At 41.6% G+C, this 24,131-nt stretch overlaps 1 protein-coding gene across 5 annotated transcripts in view; it reads right to left on the reverse strand.

Moving 5' to 3' along the window:
* Nucleotides 1-24,131, reverse strand: part of OSBPL1A (oxysterol binding protein like 1A) — a 79,653-nt gene that overhangs the window by 5,779 nt on the left and 49,743 nt on the right. For all 5 annotated transcript variants that reach the window (XM_014936920.1, XM_014936921.1, XM_014936924.1 and 2 more), the window contains 10 exons: nt 15,275-15,431; nt 10,187-10,262; nt 8,522-8,656; nt 8,082-8,179; nt 7,233-7,415; nt 6,622-6,729; nt 6,442-6,531; nt 6,066-6,192; nt 2,555-2,671; nt 1,515-1,638 (listed from right to left, as the gene is read on the reverse strand). In XM_014936920.1, the coding sequence (XP_014792406.1) occupies nt 1,515-1,638; nt 2,555-2,671; nt 6,066-6,192; nt 6,442-6,531; nt 6,622-6,729; nt 7,233-7,415; nt 8,082-8,179; nt 8,522-8,656; nt 10,187-10,262; nt 15,275-15,431 (1,215 nt within the window). The remainder of the gene's footprint in view (nt 1-1,514; nt 1,639-2,554; nt 2,672-6,065; nt 6,193-6,441; nt 6,532-6,621; nt 6,730-7,232; nt 7,416-8,081; nt 8,180-8,521; nt 8,657-10,186; nt 10,263-15,274; nt 15,432-24,131) is intronic.

The following is a 24,131-nucleotide window of genomic DNA, read 5'->3' on the forward strand; positions in this document are numbered from 1 at the left end:
ACTCACTGATCTGCTTTTTTAAAAGCCTCAAAGAAGTGGGTATCAGCTTCTGAGAAATAAAGTGCACAACTGCACTGTGTTATGCCTGTTTTTCATACCTAGATCTCGGACTATTTATCAGAACTAGTCACAGTCACTGCATTGTTACGCAGGTCAAACTGAATCAGAAGTTACACAACTTACCCCAATCACCTCGCAATCCAGAGAAAGCAAGAGCCCCCATGCTTTTAGTCTACAAACCTGGCCATCCTACTTCAGTTCACAAAATGCCAAAGGAAAGAAAAGGAGTAAAAGAAGGCCAGGGAAAAGCTGTTCCACACCGTATCAAAGTATTCAACACCAAGTCACATGTCAGCAGACAAAAAGACACTTTTCACTCTATGGCATCTACTGTAACAATCTCTATGAGGTTTCCAAAAAGCACACTATTTTCTACTCACTGAAAGTCTCATAATGTATTTCTAATTCACTATTTTAGGACAACAGCAGCATTCAGCTCCCAGTGAAGAATGATTTTGCATCAAGTGCATTTTTTGGCATTGCAGTTTGACTTAAATAGTTCTAACTGCATTTCTCAGAACTCAGAAAATATTCCTTTTGCACCGGCTGAAGGAAACAGAAAAGTTTGCAAATACTTCATTTTAGTCCTCAGAGCTTGTTCCTTAGACTAGTTTCTAAGTACAGGGCTTGACTATGGAGCACAGCAGAGGGCCTAAAGCTAAATAAAAAGCATCACATCATGAAGTTTCAGATTCTTGCTTATATGGAAGAACATAAGCAAGTAGGTGGTGTGGTGGGTTCCTGGCCAGGATCTAAGCACTCACAAGCCACTTGTTCGCTCCCATCCACCCCAGTGGATTAGGGGAGGGAATCAAAGAGCAAACGCAAAAAAATCATCATGGGTTAAGGTAAAGACAGTTTAATAAGCGAAGGGAAAGAAAAAAGGAGGAAAAAGTGATGCAAAGGCAATTACTTTCTACCTTCCACCAGTAGACCTGTATCCAGTCAGTCTCCAAGCAACAGCTACTTCCCCTTGACACACACGACTTATTACTGAGCATGATGTTACATGGTATGGAACATCTCTTTGGTCAGTCTGGGTCAGGTCTCCTGCCTGCGTCCCCTTCCAGCCTCTTGTCCACTCCAGAAACAGAAAAGGCCTTAACACTGTGCAAATTTTTTTAGCTATTGCTGAACACACTGATGTGTTATCAGTACTGCTTTGGTCACCAACCTAAAACACAGCACCGTATATATGGGCTGCTGTGAAGAAAATTAACTCCACCCCAATCAGCCCTAGTACAGGTGGGTGAGATACCTTTCACCAGAAGCATACCACAACCTGCAGAAGGCTGCATTAAAGAGATACAGCTTTGCAGCATAAAGGAATATATCTTTATGGGTACCTACTTACTCTAACAGTTCATCTAACAACTTGAATGTGAAATTTAATTTTTCCCAGTGCCTCAGTTTTAACAATAAATAAAAACACCTTTGCCAAAAACTGCAGTTACCTATTTCTCCGTTTTCCATGGCTCTGATATCTGGTCGTAGCCGGCAGTCAGTTTTGGGAATGACACTCTCCATTTCTTTGTCCAGCTCATTCAAAGCCATAGCAAAGCTAGTAAAATTATACATCTGAAATTCAGAGACAAAGACAAAAGGTGACTTTACGATGTCTCAGGCTGCCAGTCTTAATACACAAGATACACTGCTGTCTAAAACCAAACATCTGAGTGCCTTTTCATTATTTAACCTCTCAAGATAGGAATACTCAAGATACCAGCAAAACCTCACTGTTAGGCAGAGTGTAGGTGATCCTTGGTGCTCCTGTGTAACCAGGCCAGCATCCAATTACCCAGTGCGCTATTTCTGTCTTATCTTCTTTTTCCAGTCCTACTGGTATTTTCCCTATCTCCGTAGAGAGATTCCCCCCTTGATTAACCCACTGAGGACACCTTTTCTTTGTTCCAATTCTTTGTCTTTCCAGTTGCACCCTTGTCCTCTGCCCATTGGCTCTCCAGCTCCACAGCCCTGCACACACCAACTCATGCTACAGAGGCTTTGTCTCCTAGGAAGTGCCTGTCCTCTAATAAAGCTCCTCAGAAGAGGTTTCTCACAAGGTAGGTGCCTCAGGGTAGGGAGCAGGGTGGAGAAAAGAGGCAGGGAAATCTCCCATACTCCTAGCTACATCCCATTTTCCAGAGAAATTCCACTAACTCTGGAGTCATGCCTGGGGCAGTTATTCCTCCAACTCCACATTATCGAGCTACAATTGTAGCAGGAAAGTTTGTTGCAAGAAACAGGCAAATGCGGACTTGCTAATCATAGAATGGTTTGGGTTGGAAGGGACCTTAAAGATCATCCAGTTCCAACCCCCCTGCCATGGGCAGGGACACCTCCCACTAGAGCAGGTTGCTCAGAGCCCCATCCAACCTGTTCCTGAACACTTCCAGGGAAGTTAATGAAAAAGACAACAAATGGATTTGCTTTGTGTTGAACGCACAGAACGCACAGATAGCACACACTTGCAATAAGCAAAATCACAGCTGACCTGCGCTGAATTTGGAGGTCGTGGGGTTATCTTCCATAGCAAAACACTTCCAGGAATAACATACACGCTCTCAGAGTCTGGCAACGGCATCTCATCTGGTTCCTCGGTATTGCCCACCTAAAGGCAGCACACAAAGAAAAGAGTTCTTTGGAGTCATAAACCATTTACACTCATTCAGTCCAACACTGGAACTCACATAAAATTATTTCCTTGGCCAAAAGTAAATGATTTCAGTGACAAAGAAACTTTTCTAGATGCTTGTCAAGAAAGATAACAGCATTTACATGGAATACATATTCCCAACCCCTCCCACGAGAAGACTGCCAACAGTTTCTTGCATCGACATCTTCATAGATATAATCTGGATGTTCAAGCATTAAGAAATGCCAATTTTTCCACCACCGAGATGTCTCATTTCCTCAAACACAAGCCATTTTCTATGTTCTGATATTTAACTCCGTTACTGCTTCATTAAAGTTGAAGAATAGCTGGGGGTTGGAACGAGATGATCTTTAAGGTCCCTTCCAACCCAAACCATTCTATGAAACTATTCTGTAATAGAAGTCACACATTCCTCATCCTTCCACACCAAAGAAACACCAGCACATAATGCAAATGCTGCCTTCAGTTTGTGCATGACAGAAAGACTTACACTACTGCTCTTTGCTCAGAGAAACCTCCCTGACCATTGACTACTACATACTACTGCAATGGTATAGTGCAAACATTAAATGAATGTCCTAGATAAGCTCCTCCTTCTGGGAAGGGTATCCTATGAAAACCAACACACACAGCCTGAGGCAGCTGCAGCCCCAACTCTGTGAAATGGTTTTCCCAGAGAGGGAAAAACTCCACTCAGGGTTACTAGAGCAGTACAGAATAACTGATGGTCACAGTATAGATGTGACCTAAGCTATTTCTAAATCATCACCCTTTTTTTTTTCTTTTTTGCACTGCTTTAAAGCCGCCGGGGTCCGATGCTGCCGACATTAATCCTGCCACACAAACCTCTCCTACAATACTGACCCTAACGCCAGCTACACAGCAAATACAGCTTTCCCAAGAGAACTCGGTGTCACTGTCACAGCTAAAAACAGCCGCACATTTCAGAGACCACCGGAGAGTAAAGCTGAACTTAAAGCCAACTAACGCTTTAAATACTTTGGCCACACACCAACAGCTCTAATCCTGCCGCTAATAAGCTTTGCTCTCCGATTGTTGCGTCAGATCATACGGACTGATGTTTTACTGCAAGAAAACTCAGCACCCAAACTGGACTCAGCTGTCCTCTGACACGACTCATGTGTTAGGCCTCCAAGAAAATTAGCAAGTGTTAAGGATTCTCTTTCACTGTGGGTCCAGTGCTTTTAATAACAAACAGGTTGCAAAGTCACCAGAAAAACACGCAGACCAGGTTCAGTCCCTCGGCTGCTAAGAAGATAAACAGGGCTTTCAGCTGACTACATCTGAACTGTGCTGGCAACCTTCCATTCTTTCCTTTAAAGGACACTGATCAATCTTTCATTTTGATAGAACATCATACTTTCCATGAAAATTGGGAAGTTGAAGCAGAAGAGATCAGAAAGATATCCTTACATCCAAACAAAGACATCTCAATACCAAACTGTCAAACTCCAAACCAAGTTTTGTAGGAAGGCTACAACACACACTGCAATTTGTGCCTTCTTAGATACATAATCTTAAAAGTGTCATGAGAAAGAAGTAGGTAAAAAGTGGATTTTTGTGTGCTCTTGCCACAAAGATTTGCATTTTATGTTCCATGCTACTCAGCCTCTCAGTATATTGCTAGGAGGGCAGTGACAGACTTTGCTAAAGCAAGACCTCTGGTGTCTGTAAACCAAGCAGTTGCAAGTGCCCTGTATTATGCTCTTCCATATATTTGCACGGAAAAATTCTGCACAAAATGCTTCACCTTGATTGAAAAAGACTCTAGTTCACTCAGAGCAGAATCATCCCGACCTAACCCCAGGTCTGCTGTAACTCTTCTGATGTTGGTAAAACACGACCTTTGCATATATGAAGGTTTGTCTAGCTCCCTGCAAAATTATTTTTCCTTCCGTTTTATCTCTATAAAAATCAAAGGGATTAGGGCGAAAATCTGGGGCAATTTGCAGAATGACTCTCATCCGAGCAGGTCCCCCCTCAAGGTGGGGGAAGAAGTGATTCTTTATTAGTAGCAATGCAGAATGAAGAACAGCTGTAAAGTAACTAAATAAATCTGAAAATTCTCATTAGGAGAAGTTTGACAGGCTATGTACTTTCATGCTTGAGTGAATCCTTCACTATCATGAAGGGGGCAAACCACCTCCAGACATTATGCATGAGACTTGGCTCATCTCGATGCTCAAAAACCATAAGCCGTGTCAGCTCCTCAAACACAAGGGGGCAGTGGGAATACACACTCAACCAAGACTACCCGATTCACAGTGCACATTAAAGCTTGCAGTTTTCTACACAGAAACAGTTCTGCTAAATGACTAGAAAACCCCTGCTTTTTCTAGAGTCAGAGCAACATTGCAGCTTGCGCTTTGTGCAATAGCAAACTTCATTTTTGAGGAGAAAAGCAAGGGTCATCTTAAGCATTGTTGGAATAGGCAAAGCAGCAGCTGAACAAAGGCACAGGGTGTGTTTTTCTTTGCTCCTTCTCCCTAGAGCTCACAGGGTCAGACTCAACGAGCAGCAGTAATCCCCAGTGCTTTAGCACTCTCCTGATGACAAGCACTGGAGCAATCTCAGATACAGCAACAATCTGAACCTGCACAGGAACAGCAGTTTTCAGAGTTATCCGCTTCTTTTTTCTTAAGTATAAAAAAAACTTAAGAAACCAAACCAATAAAAATATCTGTCTTCAGTCACTAATGGAGAACAACCCCTGTTTTAAGCTACCATGTGTGTGGTTGTTCTTAATCAAGCTGTATGTTGTCATCATCACCATTCACCTTAAACAAAAACATTCTGCTAGCCACAAATCTGGAAGAATTAAGAATTATTTTTTATCCCCCCAAAAAAACCCCCAAACAATTATAGAGGAAAAAAAAGCAAGCAGTTCTGTGGTTGTGAAAATTCAACAGAAAGCAATACAAAAACTCCTTGTAAAAGTAGGAAAATACCATCTTCTATTAAGAAGAGAAACTAGTCTATCCTGGCTCTACGTGTCCAAAGCCTCCTATTAGAATATAAATGTTATCAGACGTGATCAGAACCATGGTCCAACTAAAGGACACGCTATTTCCTCCATGTGACTTGGGAGGAAGAGGCAGGAAATGAATCAGCCAATATTTAGATCACTCCAAGTTTTGGGAAGTCTGAATACAAATCTTTGTGAGAGCAAACATTTTATCCCTTAATGCTGGTACTCACCCAATCTGTTTTGCATCCTACTAGGGAAGAGAGAATAAGTGAAAAGAAATCTTAATGCTCTTAAATGCTGCTAAAATATTTAGTTGTCTTATCATGCTTTTGCAATGCCACCTCTTTATGTGACTAATACCTGTTTACCGCTTTTCTTCTCTTCTGCATTTTTCTTGTCATTTTTTTTGTAAGCTTCAAATGTAGCCGGGTCAACACTGTACAAACACTCAGTCCATTTCCCATAGAGTGCACAAAGCTTCTTTTTGCTGTCAAAAAAAAGGACTGAGTTTCAAAGGAGCTTAAAGAGATTTATTTCATCATTTCAGACAAGAATATTTGAAAGAAGAATTTTTAAGAGCAAGTCTAAAAGCTCCGTTACTGATGTTGCACAGTTCATAACCTTGCTGTTTGCAGGTTCATGCCCTTGACAGACCACGTTAAAGGCATTCAGTTCTACAGCTCCCATCACAAACAGAGGACAGTGGTTTGTTTCCTATTAGGAATGAAGCTGTTACCTTTTGTCCTGAATGTAGCCTTCAACTTTGTGCAACTCCTTCCCAAAGAGGCCGCAGGGCTTGAAGCTTAGTACACATTTCTCACCAGTTCTAAAGGTGCAAAAAGAGGGCATTATTACTTCCAAGTGCTTTTCCTCTTCAAAACTGCAGCAAGTGAAAGCATTCACACTCTTAACTTACTTATGATTAGTTATTTCCACATTTCCATACTGCTCAATCCAAAGTTTGCCCACGATAATGTTATGCACACAGCATGTAGGATTTGTCCACGTGTAGGCTTCATTGTGTCTAAGGGAGGAGAACAAAAATTAAAATACAGAATCTTTGTACTGGATGTCACTCCTGCAACAAGCCACCACATACAAGTGGCACCAAGTCTTGAAATGAATGTGGCAATAAGTCAGGAGACCCAAGAAGTTTATTAACCTATTGCTACTGATTATATCAATTCCTTAAAACAGCCACAACAGTTCAGTCACTGTTAGCACTGAATGACATGAGGAAAGCTGACAGGACTCAGGTGTGCCAGCTGTAGTAAGACTGATGTCCAGGCATCTGCAGAACATACAGACACAAGCTGCAGCTACTGCTAGTATTAGTATGCAGTATACTTGAAGAAATAATGGCAGTTCCTTTTGTCTCTTCATATCCTCCTCCCACAAAGTGATCTGCCATCAGACACTAGGAAGTGGGTCTTAGACATGGCCATGGCTAAGCCATGAGATGCTGATGCACACTAATCATCGTGGATGTGGCCACCGCGCCTACGCAATTATCACTTATCAACTTACTCAAGAAGCTCCAAAGTCATTGTGCCTTTTGGTTCCGCTTCCACGCTCTTGCCCCAGAATTTGAGTTTAGGATAAATTGATCCATGAAACACAAAATCATTATTTAAGCCTTCAGCATAGAAAGCACTGATTGGTGGATGATGGCTAACTTGCTCTGAGAGAAGTCTAAATCCAAGATCATCTCTGCAAAATAAAGATAACCAAAAAGTATGTATCTACATATCAAGTGTAATGAAGTTGCAGTTCTTTTCCCCAGGTTGAAACAGATAGTTGTGCTCAGTGAAAGAGTTAAAACCCTAGCATAACACAAAAGACAGATCAATTGATACACAGAACTGAGGATATGATGTAAAAAGGTAAGAACTACCAAATCTGATCAGCCAGTATGTTTCCTTTCAATCGTGACCCCTTTCTTAAACTTTCACATAAACATAGCCCAAAACCTCACCTGAGAGAAAAATCTGCCTTCAGTGTAGCTGCACACTATGTGACTACCATTGCCTATTTGTATTCTGGACACTCATATAATGTATATTACAATTCTAGCATCTCCCTTATGTACCATGCATCTTTTCATTCAGAAGGCTTTGAAAAAAAAGTCATTTTTGTAAATGAAACTTGCTTTTAAACCCGGAAAATTTAATTTGCCTGCTCTGAGTTGAAAAGTTCAGTGGTTTCCCTTCACTGGAAGGTGCATTGCTGAACCCCAACACACATTGCAAGCACCTCCAGCAGCTGCTAGTTGAAAGGATGGAATCTTACAAGCCAAAGAGCAGTCTGCAAGCCACCCGACAAGTCTAAAGAAACCTATGTTTCACAGAACTCTTCAGTGCATCTTCTGTTCATTACCTGATCAATTCATATGTCTCTCCGAGTAACGGGTTGAACGGCTTCCCTGTACGTTCCCACTGCGAGGCTACAGCAGACACAGCAAAGGCAGCAACACACTATTCAAAGGAGTAAGAGCACACAGTTAATCTCCTGAATTGTAGTCTTTATCGAGTATCAACAGTATCAATACCAAGTATCATGGTATTACAGGATGGTTCTTCTGAAATAGCTCAGCAAAGTTCTGTTTGCAAGGCAGGGGAATGAACACTTTTCATCAAAAGGCTAAGAAAGCAAGCCTTAGGAAAAGCAAAACGTTTTCCTGGATAAGCAAAACTGGTTCATGAATAAGAGAATCCAACATACAGCAAGTTTCAGGAGTTGCTCCTGTAATGAGACTATGAAGAAAGAAATCCCAATGCATTCATCAAGAGCTACCACAAATGACCACGCCCAAGTACCTGCATTCTCTCAGTTGTGCTGGAAAGCGAGCTGGCTTTGTGGATGAGGTATGTGTGTTCCATGTACTCCGTCAGTCGCTGGAGGAAGCTCAGTGGCTCGTTGAATATAACTGGCATTGTGATCTTCGACAACTCCTGATGCACAAATGAAACTTGTGTTAGAAACCAAATGACTAGATACACCGACCTGCAGTAACCCAAGTGTAATTGGCTTATTACAAAAATAAATGATGCTCTTAAGGGCTAATGCAATGTGCTTGACCTGGCTCTGCTAATGCTGAAAGGAAAAAATCCTACAGATCCCTTATGAGCTTGATAAGCCTATCTGTGTTGACATTAAGGCTACTTTTAAAATAAAAAGAAAACCAAACATCAAACAAACAAACTTCCTATCAACAAATGCATTAAGAAGTTGAAATGAAACAATGGAATGAAGTACTAAGGACCCTTTTAAAAGACTAAGTTATTTATTACTCTTAAAATAGATATAGGCCACCTAATTACTTAAACATATTATCTTTTTCAGAGGCAGGTGGGCAGGCAGAGGGAGGAGGATGAGAAAGGTCACGGAAACATGGCAGCACAGGAGTAAAAACAGGGATTCTGTATTGTGAAGGAAAAAGGAATTTTTATAACGGGAATAAAAATTTAAGAGAAGTCCTACAGTTTTGATGCTGTTTATTCTCTTTCTGGTTTTTAAAAAGCATGCCTTCTGAATGCATAACATAGCAATGCCTTAAAATGCTTGCAGTAGCAAATTAAAAGCATATAGTATGACCACTGTCAATGTGTGTGGCAAACAGCACTGTTCTTAACTATAATAGAAGCATCTGGCTCTAACAGCTTTGGCAGACACCTCAGTACGATCCACTCCAAGTCTCTCCCTGCCCCCTGCAAACCACAACTTCCATGCAGCAATTTCAGCAAAGTAGAATTAACACCTTTATGGATTTTTTTTTCCTGCACACACCTTATGCAAGGCAGGCTTTCAATCTGCCCTCTGTATTTTAAGGTTATAATACCTTTTCGCTAAAGCCACTGTGAGAAGTCTCAGATGCTTCACAACAACTCACAGACTTGGAGCTGCTGATCGGGGGATTCCCCAGCGTTTCCACATCTCATTGCCTGGTGCTGTTTCTAACTACAGTGAGGGGAGGAGGAGGGAACACACACATCTCCTTCTGTAGGCTACTGTAACAGGCTGACAGAGGTTTACCAGCTGTAAGTACTTTCAGCCTACTGTAGGATCTAATGGAGAGAACTCCTCCCAATTTGCCTTTAGCTGGAAGCAAATTACGTGCCAACCAGCTAACTTCTGCTCTGGCCACCGCCTGGACAGTAACACCATGGCAGGGGGAGAAGACTGAGATACCAAGGGGAAGGGAGAAAAGCAAAATTAAAGTAGTTTGTTTTTTGGTTTTGTTTTTTCAGTCACATTTTTGACTTTGCTATCACAAAGTACTTCAAGGGTTATAATCAAGAGAAAATGCTTTTACTGAAGGAATATTGCTCTGACCAAGTCTTACCTTCTCTAATTGTGAAAGCAAATAAAGCATAAGCAGCAAATAAAAAAAAAAAAAAATCCCTCTCCCCAACAAGTTTGCATTTGGGCCTCAAATGAAACAATCAGTTCACATCTTTTATCGTAGCTTTCTGATTACCCACCATTCCAATGCATTTTCTTAGGATACTCCAGATACTGAAGTCATTTCTGGAAAACATTGGAGATGGCAAGCTTGTTCTGCAGAAAGGAACAGAAGAAAAAGCAGAAGTAAGAAAAGTTTTCCATTACTAACCATGACTAAGAAACCCAAATACTCTTTTTTGAAAGTGACAGTTTTCCCATTTTTAAACTCAAAACCAACCTGGAACAATGCTACTCTCAAGCACTTAAACTGTTCTACCTGCACAGAAACCTGAATTTCTCTAAAATCAGAACCATTCACTTCACTTTGTATAATAATGGAAGAGAATTTCTACATCAGTTATCAGAACAGTGCTTTTTACAGTGGCACCGTTAAAGACATTTATTTGTGCCTTTCAAAGAAAAAGTTCTTTCAGAGTAGGTACATTCATGATGTCTGAACAGATTTTAGGGTCAAACAGTGGAGTTTTTTTGCTAGTCACCTGTATACTGACAATGAAGGGCCATGACATTTATTGCCTGTATTAAAATCAGCCCCTAGGAACAACAGAAAAAGCATCATTATTAAAGAACAGAAAACACAGCAGTCTGTTCTACAGGGGCCTGACATACCCTGAAGCAAAACTTACTTTCAAGACCAACACTTAGGCTCTGAAACGCAGCTTGTACTTCCTCAGCTTTATAAGAAAGCAGGCACAGATTTTGTTCAGTTTTCTTACTGCTACTGATCAGGACAACTATTAATCCAATTCACCTATAGAAAGGCATAAATATAGATCCCTTTGTCCACAACAACACTAAAATTTGTGTTTGGGTCATGAAACTACTGCCAACGAGGAAAATTCTCAATAGACAAGAATTACCTACAGCTCACTCAAACTGCAAGAACTGAGTTTCAAAGTCTGGTTAACTCTAAATGATCATGTTGCACTCCTAACCAAGAAGGTCTTGTCTGCCCTCGAAGTAGCTAAAAGCAGTATCTTTTTTAGAGAGTGCGAACAGCTGCCTCCTCCATCCCACTTTTCTGATAAACAGAAACATTGCCAAGAGAAAAAATAAGATTTAAAAAAAAACAAATCTATTCAGGCTAAGTTGTCAGTTTCAGTAAGCCTACTCTCTCTGTTACCTCCGATACTCATCTGCTACTAAAACACTTTTACCAGGGCTGATGCTTCAGTTTTCAGAAAGAACAAAACCAAAAAATTCTCCTTAAAATCCAGCAAATCCCATCCAACCAAAAACCTAATCATATGCCCAAACTCTTCAAGGTACCAAACTATGTTTTGTTAGCAAGTAGCTAAGAGCCTAACACTGACTTGCTTGCTCAGCTCCCGTGCAGCAGATGGGTGGGTAGGAGGATTTATTTTATTTGACCAACATGATATCACTCAGTCCCTATTCTGATTTTCCACTGATACAAAAAAATATTTCATGAAGCAGATGATCCTGGATAATAGTAAGTATAAAAACACTTCTGTGGCTGCTTTGATACAAATGTCCAGGAGAGGACAGTGTCCACCAAGTATTCAGTCTTATATTCATTTGTAGTATTTATTTATTTTTTCTGTGTACTCTTTAATGAAGGCAGTTAGCCAAGTGGGTACATTTTCTTTTAAGTAAGCCCTTCTGCACGTAAAACATGCTCACATGTCTTGTTTACTGAAGTATATAGAGAGATCGCATTCCTTACGCATTAAAACTTAAATTTTCATTAAATTTAACCTATCCTTCCATTCAATTTGTTTAATTACTTGAAAGCTGGTGTTCAGTTTCAGCCTTTCATCTGTATTTCTTATATGTATCAGCCAAACCTAATATGGGAGTCAGTTCTCTTCTCCATATGCTGAAGAAACAAAGCAGTTTTAAGCCTCCAAGAAAGATCCCAGGGACAAGTAAGGACGTGTGGAAAAATGACAGGCAGCCAAGACTTGAGGCCTACTAACCTTGACACACTCCCTGTGATTAAGGGAAACGCTTGTGAATGCAAAAACTTCTTTCCAGATGTCAATTTTAGAAACAACTCAGGAAGTTAATTTTAGCCCTAAGTGACAAAAACATCTGCAGGAATTTCTGTGCAGCAGAACAGATAAGATGCATTTAAGATCATCCACTTAAACAAAACGCTTGTCCAAAGCACCATCTATAGTAGATCAGCTACAACAGGAATCTTGTAGGGATCTCCTGTAGGAGACATACGGTGTGAAAAAGCCATGTTTAGGTTCCTCGTCATGTAAACCTGACTAAATAACCTCCTGGCTCCCAGAAAGCTGACACAAAGACATTCGCATTCTGAAAGGCAAAGGTGGGGGGGAGGACAAAGGGAAAGCTGACTGCAAAAACCTCAGCAATAAGAGGAAAACAGCAATGACAAATGGATGTTAAAAGTTGGCAGGTATCGCAAAACATTTTTGTGCAAGGGTTTGTGGGGTTTTTTTTGGTTTCTGGTTGGGCTTTTTTTTGTTTTGTTTGGGGTTTTTGTGTGCATTTTTTCTTTTTTTAAGTTTGGCTTAGATTAAAAATGTCCCTCTAAAAAGAAAAGTGTGGTTTGAATGCTTCCAGATTATTTAATGTACTATTCTCCTCTCTCCCAAGTTTTCTCCAAAGAAGTTTTCAAAAATTAAGTTCATCCACAAATCAACCTAAACTACAAGAAGTCGTATCACCCACATTCTTTCAAAGACTCTATGAACACCCAGTAGGATGCAAACTACGTTAAAACAACCAAGAACAAGACAACATTATAAGTGACACTGGCTTCACCTATCTATACATGTACATCCCAACACTGTTAATTCCTTGAAACTAACAGATTTATTCCTATAACTCTGAAACCAAAACACCTCCCCCCCAAAAAAAACAACCCAACAACAACAAAACCACCACAACAAGAACACCCCCCAAACCCTTGACCTCCACTTCCCTGTGCAAAACCCTTGCCACTCAAATAAGAGAGGCGGAGTAGAACTCAGGCTTTCTAGATGAAAGTATGAAAAAATGTCTTCTTTTATACTGACTGCTAAACAGTGCTAGGTACTCTCACATGCAACCAAACACAGCTGCAGATCCTCTCTTCACCTCAGGAACCACAGGAAGGTATACCAAGATTTTACGCAAAAGAAATTAATCTGGTCTGTTCTGACTTGCTTCCACGTGGCTAACGCAAACTGAAGTTAAACTAGAAAGCTTTGGCAAATCAAAAAATGTAAGGATAGAATTAAGTGCTGTCACAACATCCTGACCACCTCACTTCGCACAGCATCAGGAAGTTAAAGTTTCTGCTCCAAAAAGGACACAGATGGCATCACAGACAAGGTATATTTGACCACACGCCCTCTAACTCGCTCTGAAACCAAAAGAGGCACAAACTGGAGCCAGCAGCTCCAGGTCTGTAAGTGTTCTGAAGTGACATCAAACAGACCAGGCCAAATATCACTGCTACCAAGAGCCTAGAAACACCACACAACTCCCATCCCCTGAGAAGGTTCTCCTGGAGGTAACATTTAAATTGGCTGAGCTCTGGGGAGAAACAGGTTGCACCGATGTATTTGTAGATAAATCCCAGTGTGTCACCAAGGTGCCAGGTAAAAAAGCTTGACATTACAGCTCCAACTACAATGTGCTCTTGTAGCCATTTAGTCACATAGAATATGATCGTACATTCTTATCTATATGCAAAACAGATGCTTCTGCTTTTCTTTGGCAGTAAATTATTAGCCAGCCAATTTAGGTGCTTGCTTTACTCCAATATCCTACACTCTCTGACATGCAACTCGGAGAAACAACTGGTGCAGAGGTACTTGTTTATTACTTTTCATTCCCCCTTATAAAACCAGCAGGGCTTAAATGCTCTTCCAGTCACCTGCTCCCTAGGGTTCTGACAACATGGTGCAGCATTATGGAAACTTGCCAAGTTATTTCTTTTTTCATGGTAAACAGAAGATCAATTCCTTTTAAAGCTCTTCAAGACAATGCATGTCAACATGCACCAATTTTCATGTTGATCACAAACTGCCTCCTTTCTCCTCATTGTTTCCAAGGCAGTGAGTGCAGTTCAGATGTCCACCTTCACCTAGTGCTTTCCCCCCTACCCTTGAACTTCCTGCTCTAATTAGGGAAGGCACTTAGCCAAGGCCATAAATACCACCCTTGCTAACAACACACAAGTGCACAGCAACATGCTTAGTCAGCTGTTTTACGTTACCTTCCCAAACCACCCTGTTACTCCACCCAAGCCCTCATTTGCTCTCGTCTTTGGAGATACATGCAGAGGTTGAACCTTGAAACATCAGGTCTCTGACATTACCACATCACTATCATTTAACTATTTAAGATACCAAGTAATTAAAGCATGTCTTGCTTACTTCTCTAAAATTAAATATTATTTTCCTATTTTTACAGAAATCTGGTGTCCCCCCATCATCATTATCACTCTGCACAGCAAAAACACTTCCAAAATAGTCTTTTTGAAACACGCTGAAGTCTGGCTTGATCTGTAGCACAAACATTATATTGCCCCTTCACTGAAACTCGATAATAGTGGTGTCTATTACATCTCATTAACTCCAGACCTATTGTCCTCCTTTATCAGCAAGGAAACAAACAAAAATGGATCATTTGACAACACAAAATAAGCACATAAAACATGGATGAGACTTTTAGAATAAGACTCCCTTTGTTCACATTTGAGTTTCTGATGCCAGGCTAGCAATATTTTTCATTCATTCCTGATACCAATAGAAGGATCAAATGACTGGAAATTAAAGAGGCAAGAGGAGGCACAGGTCATTAAATATAGATGAAGAAATTAAAATCCACATAGATTTCAATAAGATCTATTAAAAAACAAGTGTGTCCATTTTTACACAGCACATTATATTATTTCTTTCTTTTACTTATTCAGATTCACTCATCAAAAAGCAAGATGAAAAGGAACAAACTAGCCTTGGAAAAATACTCTTTATAAAACCATAAGCACAATCAACTACGTGTCAATCGACAAGCCAAAACAAAGTTTTAAAAAGTTTTCAGTTAGCTTTTCAGAGATTCCTGCAGTCTCTTACTCACCATGAATACATGTTGTAATACTGTAAGAACAGGCAACATCCTACCTGTGTTTTTTGATTCCGTTAGACAGCAACTCTCCACTGCCACAAACCTTTTCTTCAGACACACTTGAAGTTATTGTATCTTTTGAATCCATGCTGTCCTCCAACGAGTAGGCTGTTGTTGTTTCAAACCCACTTAATGATTTTTCAGATTCTGAATCTGCAAAAGAGCGAGTGCATGTTAATGAATCTACCGCCTGAGCTAGACTTCAGTCACCAACAGATCTTCCCTCTTTGTATAAAACTGAAACCTAAGTCGGCTGCGGTGTCCTGATGACAGCATCCATTTGGTAAGTAACTAGTACTGCCACAGACCGCTGCAGCTCCGCTAGACATAAAGAGATTGCACAGCAAGCAAGAACACAGTACCATAAATATCCTCCATCAGAGCTAAAATCTGGCATTTTTATTGAACTGAAGCGACTGCAACTTGCTTAGGACAAGTGCCAGTGTCACACAGATGCCAGTATCTTACCAAAATAAGTAACAGTTACCTCAACATTCAAGTATTGACGCCCCCTTCTATATAAGATTTCAGTTCGGTGTAAATTCTTAGACAGTCGGTACTCTTCAGCAACCTCCACTTCCCAACTTACTGAACAAGTATCAAAGAACAGGAGGAGGTACTGTATGCAGTGAATTACATTAGCCACGTAAGTCCCAGCAAAGTCTAAAGGATAAGCTCACCAGTCAATAAGATAAACTTTGTACTCTGGAAGGTAGGTTAATAGTACGATCCACATCTTATCTAAAACCATAACCAACAGCACCACCTTATTTCCCAGCCAGTGTTTTGGTCAGGCTCGGAACCTGCTTTGACCAGCTCGGGAGAAAAGACACTCTTTCTCCAAATCAGAAAGGGGAAGTTTCCTGGTGAAAGGTTGTAGTTTTATTTCATGTTTTTCTTTCAAACCTGACAAGATTGTCAAAGGATTATCCAATTGCAAGTTCCAAAAAGCAAGGGAATAGCTCAAAACAAGTAAAGATGCACCAATTTCTATCCCATATGGGAAACCCTTTAGCAGAAAGCAGGTACAACACTGGATGGTAGACAACTTAATGCAAGCCTCTCTGCTTCTGAAAAAAGCCAACCCAAACTGTAGTAGACACCATTCCTGCTATGCACTTCTTTCAGCATATGCTACTGCTCTTGGCTTCAAATATCCATAGAAATAATTGCAAGATTAGTCATTCTCTCACACACTGATTCCAATTCAAAACTAGTAATAAAAAACCCGCTGAAATAGTAGTCCATCCAAAAGAATATCTCAGTCACAGCTGTCCATTGCCAGGTAGCTTTCTTGTTTTCTCTTTAAAAATGATGCCAGTAGCTTCTCCAGAACATGTCAATTATATGTTGCTTTGCTGAAGGAGACAGCTATAATGGAACTTTCTATGACATCCAGATCACAGTAGGGTCAAGAACAGGACAAAATCCCAATGAATGGATGGGCTGTGCCACAATGTCTCCATCCTCTCTAGAGAGAGTGAGATCTAGAAGCATAAAGGAGATCTTTGCTTTCATTAAAAACATCCATCCCTATCTTTGTCAAGACAGTACTGAAATTAAGCCAGTTGCTAGGGAATGAAAAGAACTGCCAGCTGGTGCTGAGGATATGTTAAAAAAAGTGGACTGGCACTCCAGAGAATCTTCTCACAAGTTTCCCCAAATTTGTCAGTCTAGTTCTGTGCCAAATTATGATATAACATACCAAAGCATTAGTTTGGTGGGTACTGTATATAACAAGAAAGATAAGGAGAAGAATTTTTACTTGTGGACAAGTTTGTTACATAGAACACAGGTTTCTCCAGAGATCTGGAGAAACATCCAGCAGTACAGGTAGTCAGGAAAACACTGTTGTGTACCCAAATACCACAGAGGATGAGACACTTTAGCAGTATAACACTAACACATCTTGGGTCTCAGCATCCCTGACCACATGACACACTGTAAATCCCTTCAAGGTAAGTATTCCACCTTTCAGGAAAAGAACTGCTCAAGTGTACCAACAGCTACTGTGACAAAAGCATGAAGCAAACCTTGTAACATAAAGCAAACCCTGTAACATAAAGCAAACATGAGTGGCGTTCCTCAGGGGTCAGTACTGGGACCAGTGCTGTTTAACATCTTTGTCAGTGACATGGCCAGTGGACAGAATGCACCCTTAGCAAGTTTGCTGGCCACACCAAGCTGTGCGATGCGGTTAACACACTGGAGGGAAGGGATGCCATCCAGAGGGACCTGGACAGGCTTGAGAGGTGGGCCCGTGCAAATCACATGAAGTTCAACCAGGTCAAGTGCAAGGTCCTGCACCTGGGTCACAGCAATCCCACGCACAAATACAGGCTGGGCATAGAATGGCTAGAGAGCAGTCCTGAGGAGAAGGACTTGGGGGTACTGGTGGATGAGAAGCTCCACATGAGCCAGCAACGTGCACTGGCAGCCCAGAAAGTCAACAGCATCCTGAGGCCAGCAGGTCAAGGGAGGTGATTTTATTCCCCTACTCTGCTCTCGTGAGACACCACCAGAGTACTGCATCCAGCTCTGGAGCCCTCAGCACAGGAAGGACATGGACCTGCTGGAATGGGTCCAGAGGAGGGCCACAAAAATGATCAGAGGGATGGAACCCCTCTCCTATGAGGACAGGCTAAGAGAGTTGGGGTTGTTCAGCCTGGAGAAGAGAAGGCTCCGGGGAGACTTTGTAGCAGCCTTCCAGTACCTGAAGGGGGGCTACAGGAGAGATGGGGAGGGACTCTTCATCAGGGAGTGGAGTGATGAGGGGTAATGGCTTCAAACTGAAAGAGGGGAGATTCAGATTAGATATTAGCAAGAAATTCTTTACATTGAGGGTGGTGAGACACTGGAACAGGTTGCCCAGAGAAGTTGGGACACCCCATTCCTGGAAGTGTTCAAGGCCAGGCTGGATTAACATCTTTGTCAGTGACATGGCCAGTGGACAGAATGCACCCTTAGCAAGTTTGCTGGCCACACCAAGCTGTGCGATGCGGTTAACACACTGGAGGGAAGGGATGCCATCCAGAGGGACCTGGACAGGCTTGAGAGGTGGGCCCGTGCAAATCACATGAAGTTCAACCAGGTCAAGTGCAAGGTCCTGCACCTGGGTCACAGCAATCCCACGCACAAATACAGGCTGGGCATAGAATGGCTAGAGAGCAGTCCTGAGGAGAAGGACTTGGGGGTACTGGTGGATGAGAAGCTCCACATGAGCCAGCAACGTGCACTGGCAGCCCAGAAAGTCAACAGCATCCTGAGGCCAGCAGGTCAAGGGAGGTGATTTTATTCCCCTACTCTGCTCTCGTGAGACACCACCAGAGTACTGCATCCAGCTCTGGAGCCCTCAGCACAGGAAGGACATGGACCTGCTGGAATGGGTCCAGAGGAGGGCCACAAAAATGATCAGAGGGATGGAACCCCTCTCCTATGAGGACAGGCTAAGAGAGTTGGGGTTGTTCAGCCTGGAGAAGAGAAGGCTCCGGGGAGACTTTGTAGCAGCCTTCCAGTACCTGAAGGGGGGCTACAGGAGAGATGGGGAGGGACTCTTCATCAGGGAGTGGAGTGATGAGGGGTAATGGCTTCAAACTGAAAGAGGGGAGATTCAGATTAGATATTAGCAAGAAATTCTTTACATTGAGGGTGGTGAGACACTGGAACAGGTTGCCCAGAGAAGTTGGGACACCCCATTCCTGGAAGTGTTCAAGGCCAGGCTGGATGGGGCTTTGAGCAACCTAGTCTAGTGGAAGGTGTCCCTGCTCATGGCAGGGGGTTTGGAACTCCATGATCTTTAAGGTCCCTTCCAACCCAAACCATTCTATGATTCCTTTAAGTCGAGTTTCTGCAACAGACCTAGGACTCCAGAGGTGGAGAGCTTCACCCAGAACTGCTGACCACTCGCTAACATGCTTCTCAGTAGAACAAGGATTTTTAAACTCTACGCATGATCAGTTCTCCTAATGCTGGCCTTGCAGTGCTGGAGAGCATAACGCACACACAAACCTCTCCAGAGCTGTAGATACTGACCAGCCAGCCTTCTCCAGGCACACGCCTTACTTAATACAAGAGCATGCTATACAATAAAGAACAGCAGAAGAATGAACCTAGACACTGTTATAAGAAATTGCTCTCTAGAGACATCTCTCCCATTTTCCTGAGAGATTGAGAAAGTATGTCTACAACAGCTCCTGCCATCAAAGATCCCAATCTCCAGTCCCTAAACCTCAGCTACCTCCTTTGACCCAATGAACTTTATAAACCCTGAGAGTTTTATGTGTCAGGGTGAACAAGCCTAGTATTATACTGTGAGCATAGATCAACATGCAACTCAAACTGAGCTTTTCCCTGTGTACTTGCAGCTAATTCTTTTCTGAATTAAGATTTGCATACTCCCCCGTCACTGCAAAAAAAAGATTTATATTCACAAGTTGCTACTGAGCAGCTGTCAAACAGATGACTAGGAGAAAATGAGGGTTTTTTTCTATTTAAATTAAGGGGGTGTGGGCTGAGGAGGGGGGAGAAGGAATAAGAGTCCCTGTTCAGAAGCCAAAATTTGAGTGATCTTTGAGACAAGATCAGGCTGACTAGGAAGCTCTCCAGCTCATAAAACCTGAAGTGTCAGGGTAAGAGTGAAAACACCAGCCACATTTTGCAAGAGTGGGAGAGGAAGGGGAAACAGCAGAAGCAATGACAGAACTTTAACTCTAGGGAAGTTCATATCCTATCGCAACAACTGGTTAAGTTTTCAGTTCCAGGTAGAAAAGTTTGGCCAATACATTTGATTAATAAATATACCTGACAAAGGTAGCATTTAGCCACTGGCAAGGCTGGGTCTGAATTCTGCCCAGGTGTTTCCCATTCCTCTGAGATAACTAAATTCATTCTTTTAACTATATTAAAATCCAGAGGCTGGAGTATTTTTGATACACGTTCAAAAAAAGCCAATTGACAAACTACTCTAAATGTGGAAGGAAGGGCAGTAAGTTTCTATGTTTTCTGTACAATTTTTACTTTTAAGTGAGCTGATAACTGAAGAAAAACTAGGAAGAGAGCAAAGCCAACAGGACAAGACTACTACTTCTTGTACTGTTTAGAAGCATTATTTATAAACACAGAACCTATTAGTGGTACGTAACAGTTGAAGCTGTACTATGTCAGGTTAGCTTTAGTATTATCAAAATATTCCTGTAGCTAAATAACTGTTTTTATGGTAAGACTGCATCTATGTAAAACCAATACTACCCCCCTCAACACACCCAGAAGCTGTGTTTGCAGAAAACCCCCACCTCTCAGAAAAAACCTGTCAAAGAGAAAAATCAGGACAGTTCTATGCACACCCAATTTGGGAAGACCTACTTGCATATAATCAGAGAATCTTATCTGCAATGCAAAAATCAAGTACATTCACCCTTTAATTCTTGACATGTTTAGCCATTTTTCAGCACTGCGGATGAACTCTGCATTTGTATTCTGTTTTCATATGCTTCCTGTAAGTCTGTACACTTAATCAAAGCTAATAACTTCTCCAGCTCTCTAGGAGATGCCATCGGTCTTCCTAAATGTTGCTACTGGTTTAGTACTTCTTCCCTTCCCCAATGCCCACCCCCTCCACCCCACCCTGCTTTAAACATAGAAGACGACGTTGGCACATGTTAAGCATTCAATCCTGAAACCGAGCCCCAGCACTCCATGTGCTATCAAGTTTAATTACACATTTCTACCACTCCCATGAGGAGAGGATCAGCGCACCAGGAAGCACTGTTAACTGACCTACTGCTACCAGAGTTCAGCTTAATAACACCCTCCACTTCGCTGTTCTTGACACTAGTTACCGTGCTTTGGCAGTTCGAAGAAACTCCCATTTTCTGTAGTTTCTGCCTTTCATGGTTAGTGCCTCTCCCATCACAGGGATTCAGGAGTTACCAGAACAGTCAGAAAGCACTGGTAACAGCATTGTCACTTAAAAATAAAGAGAGGAGAGGCTTCAGCAAATAAACTACTACATCAGTAAGCAATCTCACCACATTACAAACGTTTTCCTCACCCCAGTTTTGAAAAAGAAAGAATATTTCTGTAGTGGTGCCTACGATTTCTACAAACAGAAGAAGATAACACAGATTTATCAGTGACCAAATTGGACCGTGCCAACATTAGCAGGTAGCCTGGCTCAGTCGGAGCAGATCTGCAAGCCAAACAGATGGTGCTGAGGACTCAACACTTGAACTAGACACATTTCTGGTGGTGCTCTCTTCAGATTAGCTCTACTCTCCTACCAGTGTCCAATAGCAACCAGACTGTACCTTCTGATTCAGCTTCATTCAGGAGGCTGCTTCATGCAATCAGATTGCTCTACACTGTGAATTAGAGCATGGTAAATAGGGACAAGCAGCTGCTGCTGTGAGCATATCCTTTCTAATATAACTCTTGTTCAAGAGCCTGTTTGAAAAGTTTTGCATTGCTCTGAAATGTCACAGTCAGTGATGCTTTCGTTGAGAGTAAACAAGCAGAAGTATCTAATATGCAAACAACATTATTTAAAAAAAAAACCCACCAAACCAAACCAAACAGCAGCAGTGACTTCTTCTTTCAACCTGTCAAGTCAAACTTAAAAAAACCCCCACCAAACCAAACCAAAAGCAGCAGTGACTTCTTCTTTCAACCTGTCAAGTCAAAGCTAACAATTCTTCAGCTCAAAGTGCAAGCCTAGTTATGCAATAACACTTCTAAACTCACTCCTACGGTGGAGATTTAAAAATTCAGAGAACTGTATCTAGAAAAAATGGCATCCCAATAGAAAAAATACTTTTGAAGTACTGGCATTTTTCCACTGTTAGACATTATAACTTGTCACATCAGCCTGTTAAAACTCATTGGTTATTGCTCAGTCTCATATACAGCCCAATAATATAATTCATTCATGTGTATTTGTCCAAAATCAATATAGTTTAACTTAATAAAATACCATCATATAGGAAATCAGGCTAAGCAAAAGCTTTGAAGACAAACTCCTAGTAGTTTTGATTTCTGATGATAGAAATTTTTAGCTTCTGACAACTAGGCCTAGTTACTGCTCTCTGTTATGAAAATATTTATTATCATATCCCCTGCCTCATTAGCCCAAGAAAGAATACCCACATTCCCAAACTCTGAGCCAGGGCCGTACATCCCCAGCTCCTCTGCCCTCATTGTATTCTAGTCATACAGAGACAAGAAGCCTTCTAGTTGACATGGCAGAAAAGAAAGAGGGTTGAAACCTACTACCAAGATCCCAGTGATGATTGAAAAAACCCCACCCCAAACCCCACCCACAAAAAACCCATTCCTTTTGTGCTTACAGTGAAAGCCATAACATGCATCCAGCAGCCAGGAAAGTATGTCACATTACCCTTTCTCTACCCCTCCCCCCCCAAAAATCACTGTCCTTCCCCCAAACATGTGGCTTCAGAGACAGAGAGGACCCTAATCACTGCAAAGCATGGAATGTGAACAACCTAGAGAAGAAAATCTAACACAAGCCTGATGCAGCTGACAATCAAGAAACTGAGTCTGTCCTAGAAAATTATTTAAATTGTAATTGAGATGAATTATGTTACATAACTCCTCCTGAAGGGGAGAGAATTGACATATGTGTTTTATATATACATAAATACACAAATATATATACTCAACAAGTTCCACAATTAAGTAAATCCACTCGATGCCATTTCTCTGTGGCTTCAAGTGACAAAATTAACTACCTCTTCCAACTGGAGAGGAGGCTTTGGACACTTTAATTCAAGAAGGCTTAGAGACCAGGTCAGCTAGATGTATAGAGCAATAGCTTTTTAAAGCTGAATATTCTCTCACACACACAAAGCAAGCCTGGCTGGAGAGACGACGTTCCAGCAACACCAGATAAACCACTATTCTCTGCTTTGTTTCGACAGGCAGAAGAGCCTGAGGCCTTTCAGCAGAACTGTTCTTTTGACTCTGGTTGAAAAACCTGTTTCTAGCGTTCCTCAACCTCTTCTCCTCCTTGAAGCCTTGATAAATTTGTTACTCTGCCAAGCGGGTATGTTCCTGTTCTAGTGCTATACTTGAGCATAGACTCCACTTGCCTGTTTCTATTCTCTGCTTAAGCTGTGCACTGTAGAACACCTACCAAGGACTCTGGGAACACTGCTTTTCCTCACCTGTCAGAAGCACCAGATAGTTCAGCTCACAGATGACGTAACCCTGTACTTGCTCATGAAGTATGCCATCACTACCCAATTATTGGCTACAGTTAGACTATGTTCACCTTCACCCGCAAGCTCTTCTAGATCCTTCATATCCAATTATTTGCTACAGTTAGACTCTGTTCACCCGCAAGCTCTTCTAGATCCTTCATAGCTGTAGACAGCCACGCGCTGCAGGATCACCCAGTTAGAGCTGCTACTGAGCTGCACTATGTACTGCCTCTCTATCCAACCATGCCACGCAGTTCAGAGATTTCCAGAGCCACCATTTGCATGTTCTGCACATGAAAATATGAAACACACTGAAGAGCAGACAGGGAGAGAGAAGATATTCTAAAAATGCACATAGGATTTTATTCATCCTTTTCTTCCACCTGTAATGCTTAAGGTATACAAAAGTGAAATAGCCTCAAAACTAGTGATTTTATGGCTCCATCTTAACACAACAAAAGAAAAAACATACACCACCATGGAGAAAGCAAGTCAGAAGGCTACGAGATACAGTTACATCTCCTAAAATAGGAGCCTTGAGTTTTGCTATTTAAAAAAAAGGGCGTAGACACCCAACTAATCAGACCTTTTGTCACTGCCCTGTTCTGTAACTTTTTGTCATGCGAAGGTGAAACAATAT

Source organism: Calidris pugnax, unplaced genomic scaffold, assembly GCF_001431845.1.
Source record: "Calidris pugnax isolate Ruff unplaced genomic scaffold, ASM143184v1 scaffold51, whole genome shotgun sequence".
In the NCBI taxonomy this organism is placed as follows: Eukaryota; Metazoa; Chordata; class Aves; order Charadriiformes; family Scolopacidae; genus Calidris; species Calidris pugnax.